At 35.7% G+C, this 13,640-nt stretch overlaps 2 protein-coding genes across 2 annotated transcripts in view; both read left to right on the forward strand.

The window, feature by feature from the left end:
- The window catches only part of LOC135072114 (uncharacterized), a 521,318-nt gene that overhangs the window by 247,850 nt on the left and 259,828 nt on the right, over positions 1-13,640 (forward strand). The window lies entirely within an intron of this gene.
- On the forward strand, positions 6,336-8,381 carry LOC135071662 (uncharacterized). Its single transcript, XM_063965429.1, has 2 exons — positions 6,336-7,293; positions 7,388-8,381. Exons 1-2 carry the CDS (start codon positions 6,520-6,522, stop codon positions 7,397-7,399), a joined length of 786 nt encoding a protein of 261 aa, XP_063821499.1. The 5' UTR covers positions 6,336-6,519; the 3' UTR covers positions 7,400-8,381.

The following is a 13,640-nucleotide window of genomic DNA, read 5'->3' on the forward strand; positions in this document are numbered from 1 at the left end:
GTCACAATGTGTGTAGTCAAGTATTCGCGTAGGTATACTTCGATGCTTTTTTGCATAATCGCAAGGACTTCGCTACGCTGTCCGAACGTTATCGCGATATGTGTGGCCCAGGGTTTAGGGACGTAGTCAAGATCGTGTAATCGAATCTGTCATAAATATCTTATTTTATAGAAACCCTAAGGCCCGCCATACACAGACAGCTCTAGCAGTTAGTCAGTGATCAACATACACGGACCGCTCTTGCAGTCAAGCTTGAAGCTGCCAGTGATAACTGCTCGAGCAGTTGGTTCAACAGTTCGAGCGGTGGGCAATTTCAAATCAGTAGAACCATGGATTTTGAAGAGGAAGCACTGACGACAGCTCGAGCAGTCAGTGTTTGGCTGGCGACTGCTTGACCGCACGATGAAAATTCACCGTGCTGTCGACCGCCCGAATCAGTTGCAACTGCTCGAGCGGTTCTTGTATGTGCGTCCATAGAACTCTGCAGTTCACTGTGCAGTCGCAGCTTGAAGCTGTCGGTGACCCTGACTGCTTCAAGCGGTCCTTGTATTGCCAGCCTAATGGACTCTAGTTCCTAATGGTTTTTGTTAATATATTTTAAACATCAGAACCCCAAGACTGGCTCCCAGCTGCCAAGGCGAGTGGAATGGTAAACACGTATTTGCATCGTCCTTTTGAATATGAAAGTGTGGTTGCGGAATAAATTACCGTCTGCTTGCGCTAATAATGCCGTTAGTGCTCTGAAGGAGCTATTGGTGTTTAAATTGTAGCGATGTTAGGTCTGCTTTGGTGCTTATTTTCTCGGAAATTATTCTTCTGTTTTCAACTTTGCAGTAACTGGTTTAGTCCAAAGTAGGAGTTTAATCAAGTTAAGGTTAGACTCTGTAGTCCTAAAATTTGTATTTTTTAAGAAATTCATTTGCTTTCTGACCCATAAAAAAAAAGAAAAATAAAATCAAATAGGTACTAATAAAAAAACTGTTAGACATAACATAATGAGGGTTTTCGCGATTGGAAAATCCGCCAGATGGCAATACGTAGACGCGAGGTCCAAATGCTGCATGATTGGTTATTTTTGACATGACATTGACAGATATGTCAAAATCCACCAATCATGCAACATTTGGACCTCGCGTCTACGTATTGCCATCTGGCGGATTTTTCAATCGCGAAAACCCTCATTATAGTGACTTCCCAGCACTGTTCGTCATTTCTAAGAAAAAGTATAATTTTCCTTATAATGCTTTGATTTATTTAAATATCTACACCTCAAAAGGTTTCATTATTCAAAAACTACCGTCCACAGTGTTAACTTAAAAAATACAAAAGTGTGAGGAGCTTTACAGAGCTTTAGCATATTTTCATCCATTCGTAGTTTAGTACGAATTTTCAAAGCTCGTATGAAGCTCATTTGCATGTTAGATGCACAGACGACCGCTTAAACTAATGCGAGTGCAGTTTGTATTTATTTATAGTGATCTACATTAATTTGTACGAAACACTTTGTGCAGGCGACAGCTTCAAAAATTTTTTTTTTTTGCAAAAACATGTACTTATTACAACGATATAAGGAGCCATAGCGTGATATAATGGCGTTTGTACACCAGACTAAGTATATTATTTTTGTTGCAAAATTGCACTCAAATAACATAATAATGTGTAAGATGAATCAGTCTTCAGCTCTAGCAGTTTGAGTGACTTTAGTATAAACCTATTTCTAGGACGGACTCATGAAAAAACCTTGTGATCGCGGACTCATCAATAATAACCCTCCTTTTGGCGCAGTCGGGTAAAAATATCATAATTATTTTGTTTGAAAATATAACGTGTACTTATACATATAATGTCTATTTAAAGTTTTGTATAAGCCCATAAAAACGATTTGGCCAAAACCTCAGATCATAGAAAGAGAATAGATATGAAGTCGCGCGTAACTACAACGAGAACCAGTGTCCCCACATTTCCCCCACCACAGCTCCCACACACACATTCAACTGTGTAAAAACAAAGCGACTGAGAGTCTACGACAACATGTGCAACCGGCTTAAAAGTGCTGTGATTGGCCAGAAGGCGTGCCTTATGGCCAATCAATGGCCGCGTGACGTGACGCACACTTTGAAAAAAGCAATTAGAGAGAAGAAAGATAAAATGGAGTCGATAAGATATTATCGATACTTTAAATCCTGGGGGCAAGGCTCGAAATTGGTTTAAAAAATGCTTGTATGAAAACCTTTTTATTATTATACGTTATTATTATGTTCTTTAACGATTTTTGCATAAAGGAGTCAGTTCCATTTTGTATGGACGAAAAACTCAGAATCAATTATTGGGACTAAATGAAGTTACCTTATATTAATTTACCCCAACCAAAGCTCAATGTCGTTATCGATGGAGTATAGAAGTTATAGACTGACAAAGTTTGTATGAAAAGTCATGGGTTAAGTAGGTACTTGCGATTTTTACCAGTATTTACAATATTGGTAATATATTATTATTTACTTTAATAATAATAACAGGATCACTGTAATTATTATTAACTACTATCGCGCATTAACTTTTTAATTATGGCGAAATTCGTACCGCCTATGTTTATCAAAAATAATGCCTATATTAGGCTTTCAACTAGCTCTTATAGTAATTACATAGTTGACAGTTACTAATCCCTTCTACTATTGTTATTGTTTTTGTAAAAACTTAAAAATCGCAAGCAACTCATGATTTTTTCATTCAAAATTAGAAAATAGAAAATAATAATTTACTTCTATTTATCGATAATAGGAAACCGTATTAGAACACGAGCCCTGCACTATGTTACGACCGGCACATGCGGCCGTACTGTGTATTTTCACGCGTCAGTGGATATCGGAAGAAATAAAATACATTGCGCAGTAGTTACGCTTGACATAAAGTGGTTGCTAACTAAATCGTCAATGTACAACGTGTTTGAATTTTTATCACCACTAATTTCGATATCGCAGTAAATGTCACGGCACTGAATTCGTTCGTAAAAATGTTTAGTTTTTTTTATTTATAAGCAAAATACCAATGGATTTGCAATACTTACATGTGGTAAATGACTTCATTGTTCCTGTAGTTCTTCGTTTCACTTGTGTTATTGCACGTTATGACGCATTATCCAACAATATCGGAGAACATTTCCTCAGTACGACTGAATCGCGACTAACCTGGCGTCGCGGGCGATGTTCGTTTCTGGGCATATCGAGGAGACACGCGCCACGCCCCCGTTTCACATCTATTCCCTTCTATGATCTGAGGCCAAAACCGTCGGCAGTCCGCACCAATCATTTGAATAAACTCAGTGCGATGCCAAAATCATTACCTAATGTTTATTTCAAATTCATTAAGATGTTTCAATTAAGATTTCGCATTCAGAATCAAAACAACATTTTCAAACATCCAAATACCTCAAACGTAACGTTTCTAAGAACAACCTTAAGTTTCCATGAATAAGTCTGTATTTAATTTTAATGGAGGGGAAATGTATTAAGAAAGGGTTCGCCAAATTATTAGACATGTCCCGTCATTGAAATCAAAACATTCCCGGCTTTGGAGCGGGATTCGGGAAGTTTTGGGTACACTTCCACTTGGTTGTTGTGGACTGGAATGGGGCTAATGGCATTTGATTATTGCAGTTTAATATTATTTTAAAGTTATTATTAAACATTACGTAATTTTCATTTTGTAATAATCGATCAGATCTGGTAAAGGTCGCGGGAAGAGCCTGGATGCGGGCAGAGCAGGACCGTTCATTGTGGAAAACCTTGGGGGAGGCCTTTGTCCAACAGTGGACTTCGAACGAACGAACGAATAATCGATCACTGAAAATTTAATTTCAGTTTGTGTGTAGGTCAGCGTTGCCAGTTTTTTTTTTCGCCAAGTCGGGACTTTGGTACTTTTTGAGTGAAAATAGCGGGATTCTTCCGTCAGAAGCGGGACATAGTAAAAAAACGTATATAATCAAAGGTTTTCAAATATGTATCCTTTTATTTGACTTAAAATTACGTTTACGTGACAATAGATAGCAAAAGTAGCCATAGAAAATGCATTTTAACAAAAAAATAATATTTTAAATCAGATTTACTCTATCGTTAAATTCGTCTTTAGAATAAAAAAAGAAAAAAAAAACAAAAATCGAAATAAAAAATTATTCTTTAGAATAATATGGCGTTTCAAACAATAGTCTGGTGAAGTGAGTGTCTCTCTCCGAAAAGCGGGACAGAGCCTGTCCCGCGCGGGACATTTAAATTTGATTAAAAAATCGGGACGTCCCGCCAAAATCGGGACGTCTGGCAACGCTGGTGTAGGTGTAGTGATAGATAATAATACATATTACATAAGCACTATTATATTCATGCTTTCCGTACTGTACTACTGTACACAAGCGTTTACTTTTACTCTTTTTCATGACCATTATTTTATTTTATTTAATCTGTTTAGCTTCAAATGTTTATAAAAGCTGCTATTATCTTAAAAATGTATCTTTATTTAACACACCCCAACGCCGCCGTAACATTGGTGTATTTCATAATGTAGCATAATGTCAGATGCTACATTTCCCGTCAGGCCCATGAGTTTCGCAGATGTATTTGAGACTAATTAAGAGGTAAATGAGCGTGACCACCCAAGGGGCCTCTAGACGATGGGATGTGTCGCCATTTTCGTTTATTGTTTTACATAAATTAGGTATATACGAATCTGGGCTGTTTATAAAGAGAATCAAAATTAATGAAGCTTTGCGTAATGAGTAACTAAGATTATTTTACACAAATACTTACAAGGGAAATTGATAATAATCTAAATAAATACAGCGGTCCCGCGTCCGAATCTCAGAGGGGGCAAAATTTTCTGCTTGATTTAGTATGAACAAAATGTACCTACCATGAGGTAGAGATTGGTCTAAGTTCACTAGCCTAGCTACCAGCATCTTACCTAAGTCTGTAGCCTTAACAAAAAGGTTCACAGCATTGTTGTGTTTCGGTAGAGTTAGAGGTAAAATAGCCAGCAAATTAGACTAGATAACTACGTGTATTTTTATTTCCAAAGTACCACCTCCTACAACTTACTAGAATTAGCTTTACGTTTTCAAAAATTCAGATTGCATTAAGAGAGTTCGCAATAACAATCACGGTGCATGCTTCACCGAAATTTAAGTGCCATAAGCGAAATAAAGCTAAGGCTACACAGGTGCGATGAACCCACACCATCTACCGTGTATCTTTTATTCAGGATAACGAGTCCCCGAACACGGTAAAGGGTGCGACACGTCCACGTGTAATCACTCCCATCGTGTGTGCCATGCTTTAATTAGACGTGATTTGTTGGGAGCGAATATTTTGCGGGTAAATATCATCTAGTTGATTACATAGCGAGTAGCAACTCCCCAGTCTGGCCAGTGGGGAGTAGGTCAAATCATACATTTGGCTCTGGTAGAGAGGGTTGGAGACTGATAACACTGCGGAACAAAAAAAATAAAAAAATCTGCGGCATCTATTTTGTTAATGGATTTTGTAAATACTTGTATTAGACATAAATGGTGTGCATTTACTTTCTTTGGATTGACTCTGGTTCTTGAGATAAACGAGACACAAGAAATCAATGAAAAAAATTAAACGACCCTCCCTAAACTTATATTAATTTGATTATACCCACTAAGTTTTATTTTCTACTCATGTATTAGTGTAGTTGTAGTTACAACAATTTAGTAATCAGCTACTAGACCTTGAAATTAACAGATTGTGTCTTTTAAATCAATTTTTAAAGAGCTTTTTTGTCTCAAAAATATGAGTTCATTATGAAAACCTTGCGTTTACAATCCCAACAGTTTTTGTTAATATTTGGCTTCTAAACTTACAAAAGCAAAGAAATAAGATCACGGAGGTAGTGATAAAAACCTACCAAGCATACTGTCTTATAAAACTTCCATAAAATAATAAATATTGGGGGTCCAATATCGTCTGCAAGACTCGTGAAGACTCTTTGCCATACTGGAGTCAAGCTGGACGTAAAGGACTTCAATTTGGAAAGCCAAAGATATGAACTGAGCTTTCTAATCACTAAAATGATCAAAAGTCAGCCAAATTAAAGTCCTTTACGTCCTGAAACGTCCGTTTGAATACGGAAAAAATAAATTTGATTGACCGCAAATCCGTACTCTTATTAAGACACTGTATTAATTGTAAACCACATAAACACAAATTGAATCTGAAGCTTGGCTAAGCTTTGTTTTAGTAATCAAACAATATTTGGGGAGTCATAGAGCACCAGGCTTTTCAGAATTGGTTGTTTGAAAAATTTAACACATAAGGATCTGTTGTATCATCTTTGGATTTCTTTAATAGTCTATGATTGTGTTCATTGTCTATGGTACTGAAGAAAGACGGCCATGTTGTTTTGGCATCTTGAGGGAGCTGGTTAATAAACATGCAGTGTCAGTAATTCATTCAGTATTTTATTTATCTACTGCCTCTTATCACATGGTGGCAGCGGTAAAAGTAATAAATGGAGAAAAAACATAAATCAGACATGAAGGAGGCAGAGCAGGGTGGAAGAGGCCACCAAGCCAAGGTGACGCCACCCGGAATTTTCAGTTTTGTGCCGGAAGAATGGCCGAAGTATAAAACCAGATTTATGAGGTACATGAGTTTAACAGGTCAAAACAACAACGTCGACGAAGAAAAGATAAATTGCCTCATTTATTGCATGGGAGAAAGGGCAGAAGACGTAATATTGCAGTTTGGGGAGGACGCCATGTGCTACCTTAAGCTATTGAAAAAATTTGATGATTTTTTCGCTCCCAAACGAAATGTAATCTATGAAAGATTCAAATTCAACGCCAGGGTGCAACTACAAGGCGAAAGGGTTGACGAATTTGTCACTGAAATACACCGACTTGCCGAGCACTGTGAATACGGCGTTCTGAAGACTGATCTTATCAGAGATAGAATTGTCGTTGGTATTGCAGATAAAAGTCTAAGCGACAGGATGCTACTCAAACCAGATCTTACATTAGAAGAAGCCATACAAATGGGAAGACAATCTGAAATACAGCAGGAAGAAACTAAGAAAATGAGGGGTGAAGTGACAGAACTCATGAAAATTGAAAAAAGAAAAAAGACAGGAAACTGCTGGTTTTGTGGGAAGGAGCGACATCCAAGAGAAAAATGTCCCGCGGAAAAAGCAACTTGCCACAATTGTAAACGTGTGGGACACTTTGCTAAATTGTGTCGGTCTAAAGCAGTTAAAATTATAAAAGAGGATTCAAACGAGTATGAGGTGTGTATGATACAAGGTGGGAAGTATACGTTAAATGTTTGTATATTTAATTCAGACAAATTTGTGGATAAACTATTTTTTTTAATTGATACAGGAGCAGATATAAGTGCTATACCAGAAAATGTTGCAGTGAAGGCCAAACTACCGTTGGTGAAATCAGGTGATAGTGTAAAAGGGCCAGATGGGACCAAATTGAATGTACTGGGAACGGTGCAACTGAAATTACAATATAAGGACAGGATATATGAAGGTAAAGTCTATGTAATCAAAGATCTTAGTACAGCAATATTAGGCAGGCCATCAATTGATAGTATGAATATTCTAAAAGTTTGTGCTATCTCAAATTCAAGTCAGATCAGTGACACACATTCAAATGTTTTAGTAGAAAAAGAATTCCCAAAAATCTTTGATGAGTTAGGGGTTTTCAAAGATGAGTTTCACATAAAATTAATTAATAATCCTAAGTCATATGTCCAGGCAACACCTCGCAGTGTATCAATACCTCTTTTGCCCAAAGTTAAGGAAGAACTGGATAGATTGCAAAGATTAGGTATTATTAGTCCAATTGAGGAACCTACTGATTTTGTGTCACCAATTGTGGTAGTGCTTAAGAATGATAAAGTGAGAATTTGCGGTGACTATACACAAGTAAACAAAAATATTTTGAGGCCAGTTTATCCAATTCCTAAGGTACAAAATACATTAAGTAGACTGAAAGGTGCTAATTATTTCTCTAAAATCGACGCTACTTCAGGATTTCATCAAATTCGTCTGGATGAGGAGTCTAAAAAGCTGACAACCATTATTACACCTTTTGGTAGGTATATATACAACCGTTTACCATTTGGACTTAATTGCGCACCTGAATATTTCAGTATGAAGTTCTCAAATCTGCTGAAAGACCTAAACGTAGCAATACATGTCGATGACATTCTGATTTTTGAACCTACTAAGGAATCCCATGATCAGGTACTTAGAGAAGTTTTAAAAAGATTGCATAATGAAGGGATAACAATTAATAAAAGTAAATGTGTGTTTGGGGTAAAGGAGGTAAGTTATTTGGGACACATTGTTAACAAAGAAGGAATAAAAGTAGGTCCAGACCGAATCAAAGCCATTAGTGAATTTAAAAATCCGTCTAATAAAAAAGAATTACTACAATTTTTAGGCATGGTTAATTTTGTAGGAAGGTACATTCAAAATAAGTCTCAAATCCTTGCACCATTACATGAGCTTTTAAAAGAAGACCGGCTATTTATTTGGGGTTACCTTCAGAGACAAGCATTCCAAACTATAAAGGACAATTTACTAAGGTCACCCACTCTAGCACATTTTGATCCGGAAATGAAAATAATTATTTCAGCAGATAGTAGTTCTTTTGGGCTAGGAGCAGTTTTATTACAAGAAGATAAAAAAGGCCAAAGATCAGTAGTGATGTATGCTAGTAGAAAATTAACAGAAACCGAAAAGCATTATGCACAAATAGAAAAGGAATGCTTGGCTCTGACATGGTCAGCTGAGAAATTTAGAGATTATATATTAGGTATTCCTATTATACTAGAAACTGACCACAAACCTCTGCTGCAAATATTGCAAACAAAACCATTTGATGACCTTAGTCCGCGACTCTTAAGATTTAGATTAAGGTTGACTCGTTTTGACTATGAAGTAAAGTATATCCCTGGGAAAGAATTGGTAGTAGCAGATGCCCTGTCCAGACAGCCACTGCCAATTTATCTTAGTTCAGATAAGGAAAAGGAGTTACAATTCAATATCAATTCACTTGTCAGTGAAACTGTGTCAGAGAACATTCTATACAAAATAAAATCCAGTCAGAAAAACTGTAACATATGCACTCAAATTATAGACTTTACAGTTCATGGGTGGCCTGCAAAACATCTGTTAGGTAATTTGAAACCATATTATCAGTATCGGGGCAACTTCTCAGTGGAAGGGGAATTTCTTTTGTTTAATTCAAGAATTGTAATACCTGACAACATGCAACAAGAAATCTTAGATAGAATTCATGAAGGACATTTAGGAATTACAAGGTGTAGGGAGCGTGCAAAACAGTCCGTTTGGTGGTTAGGTCTATCAAAACAAATTGAGGAAAAAGTTAAGACTTGTTCAAACTGTATAGAAACATCACAAAATTATAAAGAGACCATGGTACTAGACCCACCACCAGATAGACCCTGGCAGAAAATAGGAATTGACTTATTTAAATTTTCAAACCATTGGTATTTAGTTGCAGTTGACTATTACTCTAGATATCTGGAAATATTTAAACTACATGATTTGACTGAAGACTGTGTAATAGTTAAATGCAAAGAAATGTTTTCTAGGTATGGAATTCCAGAGGTAGTAAGGTCAGATTGTGGTACACAATTTAGAACAAAGTTTAATAATTTTGCCAAAGAGTATGGGTTTCAGTCTATAACTAGTAGTCCCTACTATGCACAAAGTAACGGTCTAGCCGAATCCGGAGTAAAGATTGCAAAGTCTCTTCTAACAAAAAATAAGGATATTTATCTAGCTTTACTAATCTATCGAAACACCCCTTCTGAGATAGGTTATAGTCCAGCAGAATTAATGTTTAACCGAAAACTTAGAGATAACCTTCCTATTATATCTAGTAAACTTGATAACCCAGTAGTCTTAGGTCAAGAATTCAAACAAAAGATGTTGGAAAAGAAACATAGAAATGGGTGTTATTACAATAAGAGACATAGAGCAAGGGATCTGCCAGAACTGAATACTAATGATAGAGTGTGGGTTACTGATTTGAAAATATATGGAACAGTTGCATCAAAATGTAAGGAACCTAGATCATATATAATTAATACTGAAAGAGGGAAATTTAGAAGAAATAGATGGCATTTGAAGTTGGCACCTACTGAAACTATTTCACCAACGGTAGGAGGGTATGTCACAAATAAAAATGTAATTTTAGATGAGGAGCATTGTAAGGGTTCTGCTGATATTACAAATCCTGTTGAGGATCAGATTGTTGATTCTGCAGAATCCATTGAAGTTAATCCTTCTAATTCTAATGTTAGTGCTCGGAGGAAACTGGATTTGAACAAAATAATACCAGACTTAAAAGATCTGTAAAGCGTCCTGCTTATCTAAATGACTATATGTGTTACTAGGGTAACTTAACTAAAATAGAAATAATTGATGTAAACCTCTACCTAAACTTGGTTTCAGCAGTGTAACAAATCACTGAACCCAAGTATTTATTTACGTAGGGCTGAAACCAAGTAACTAGGCAATACAATTATTTAAGTACATAGAATGTAATAGCTATGTTATGAAACTTAAAAATAGTGATTAATGTTGCTGTTTAACCTAAGTTTATTGTAACAAAACATGAAAGTATTATTTTGTGTTAGTGTTATGTATGTTGCTGTTTAACATAAATGTATACTGTAACAAAACGGAAGTATTAGTTGTGTACTTATATTAACTTAAAATTAGCTGCATAATTTATTGTCATTAGCCGTAATACTTGTGTTAATGTATTAAGTTTATCTTAGCATTTCTGTTTCTAAAAAGGGGAGATGTTGTATCATCTTTGGATTTCTTTAATAGTCTATGATTGTGTTCATTGTCTATGGTACTGAAGAAAGACGGCCATGTTGTTTTGGCATCTTGAGGGAGCTGGTTAATAAACATGCAGTGTCAGTAATTCATTCAGTATTTTATTTAATTTGAGTTTTTTTTTTTTTAACAATAGCCATTTGGACACGTTCGCCCATAATCTGGGTGATTACAGTGAGGAATAAGCAGAACGGTTCTACCAGAACATCAAGATAGTGGAAGAATGACATCCACGGTCAATGGGACCGCCAGATGATGGCTGATTACTGTTGCCATAATTATGGAATTTTCCTCACCAAAACCATAACATAAAAGCTTACAGAAAAAGCTTTTTGTAGTTTTTTTTTCTATTATTTGATGAAAAGCAAATATATTTTTAATTTTTATATCGTTCTTAAATAGGATCTTAGTGTAAATATTTTTTTTATACAGATTGGTATTTTTATTTTGGTTTTTTTCATATAAACAGTTAATAGTATTTATCTCAAGATCTAGAGTCAATTTGACAAATCTAATATTTTTCTAGTATTCAGCACACTAGTCGCATACAGAATTGACTCTAAACTACCATGCCGCAAAATGACTGTTCCCCAGTGTAATAACATGGTAATTATGGATGTAAAAGACAGGTTTGCTTAGCTGAAAACCATTAAAATTCCCTACTGAAAAAACTGATGTAAATGACACATATTTTCTTTTCTTTACTATGTGTAGTTTATTCATCTTAACGTCCCCTATGAAAATAAATCTCGTCATGTGGCATCAACAAATGGGACAAAATTGCGAATACTGATTAAAGCAAACTCGTAAGCTAAGGAATTATGGCTATCAGTGATAGATTTATCATGAAAATCATACGACAATAATGGTCCGAAATAAAAAAAATCTTACCATTGAATGATTCGATTGAAATCAAGTTAGTACTTTAGATTTACTTATTTCTGCCTAGGATCGCAAGTTATTTGATATTTCCTGAAACATTTTAGACATTAGAATGTTTCTATTACCCTGAAACTAATTGTACACCGTAGCTCGTTGAGGTCTACAGACGAGCATCTGAGGCCGGTCGATGACCGCTCGAGCGTTAGGGTGACGAGGGGCTAAGATGGCGCTTCACATTTAGAACAACTTTGAGTTTTTAAAAGCAAAATATTTTTTCTAGACACCTTAACGAGAGAAATGTCATACTAATTACATAACACAAGTCCACTGCCTTATTTTATGTAGGCACTTGATGTTAAGTGAGATGCTATCCGGATTACGAGTATAGTGTTCGAGAAAGACAGCGAATTTCCGCGTTTGATTGTTTTTTTGTCAAATTCTAAATGTATGTAGAACGATATCTACACTAATATTATAAAGAGGAAAACTTTGTTTGTTTGTTTGTATTTTATAAGTATCATTATTTTTGGATGTGTAATACAAATAATATTAATTAAAAATGTCGTTAGTATCATGTTTTTAAATACCTTAAGAAAATAGAGCCCCGCATTTGTATCAGATGCACCAACCTATTTGTTAATAAATTAATAAACTACTGCAACTACGATTTTCATATTTTTTTGGTTCAAAAATCCTAAATTTAGAATTTCAGCAGCATTTTAACAAACCGCAAAATGCAGTAATCCCCATATTAATTTATACCGCTCACCTCGCGGTCAGCGCCCAGGTGCAAATAATGCCTTTACAAATGACGCTGACTGTACCAGAATGACAAGTGAGCTGGTCAACCTGACACCAGTCATTACGGTGACTTCTACCACTTGCAAATTAAGGGTCATATTGCAATGGTGACTGGCGATTTGACCATCGGGGTAGGATTTATTTTGGGGTCCAGTTATGACAAAACTTGACAGTTGGGTAGGCAAATAATGTCAGAATAAATTACGCTCACCTTTGAAGAGATTTTATTTATTATGATGGATGAATTCGTAAAAAAAATGTTAAAAATTATATTTCGTAAAAGTCAACTTTGAAAAGGGTGATCGAAAAATTTCAGAAATTTCGGTAATAACAATATTAGACCAAAATATGCCCTTTCATTTCTATTTTTTTTGTTGAAGTGCTATCTTACAATATTTAGATACTCTTATTAAGGTTTATTTTCTAAAAATATTGTTATTAAAAAAGAGTTAAATTAAAAAAATATTTTAATGCTTTTGACTTTGCAATTTTGCCTTGAATTTGAAGATTGATATAAATCTTTCGAACTAGCATCATAACCACATTACCAAAGTGTATACTACCCTAATGAGTGCTAAACCGCGTTTCCAGAACGCGCTCCAAATGAGCATAACAGGTGCAATTACGGTCTTCAGTTACGATTTCATATTTCAGCGGCAATTACAACATTATTAGCACTAAAGACATTTGCGTTACTGTAATGCTCTGTGTACTACGAGTGGTGTAAGGGACAAACTTGTTCAAGATACCAAACGGAAAATGTAAGCGTTACATTATCCTTTAAGTCACTTAGTTTCAGATATAACTCGTAGAACTGGCCATTGGAGAAGAAAATTTCTCTATGTGGCGACCACAGATAGAAAATAGTTAGCATGAGCAGCAGGCCACTCGGTGGACCGACGATCTAGTGAAGGTTGCGAGAAACACCTGAACGCGGGCAGCGCAGAATCAAACGTTTGTCTAGCAGTTGACGGCATTTGGCGGAAAGGAACTAACTTAGTTTTACTGATTTTGCATAGATTGATCAACATCTTTTAATTTTAGGTGGGTATCTATCTACA

This window comes from Ostrinia nubilalis, chromosome 5 (genome assembly GCF_963855985.1).
Source record: "Ostrinia nubilalis chromosome 5, ilOstNubi1.1, whole genome shotgun sequence".
NCBI classification, from domain to species: domain Eukaryota; kingdom Metazoa; phylum Arthropoda; class Insecta; order Lepidoptera; family Crambidae; genus Ostrinia; species Ostrinia nubilalis.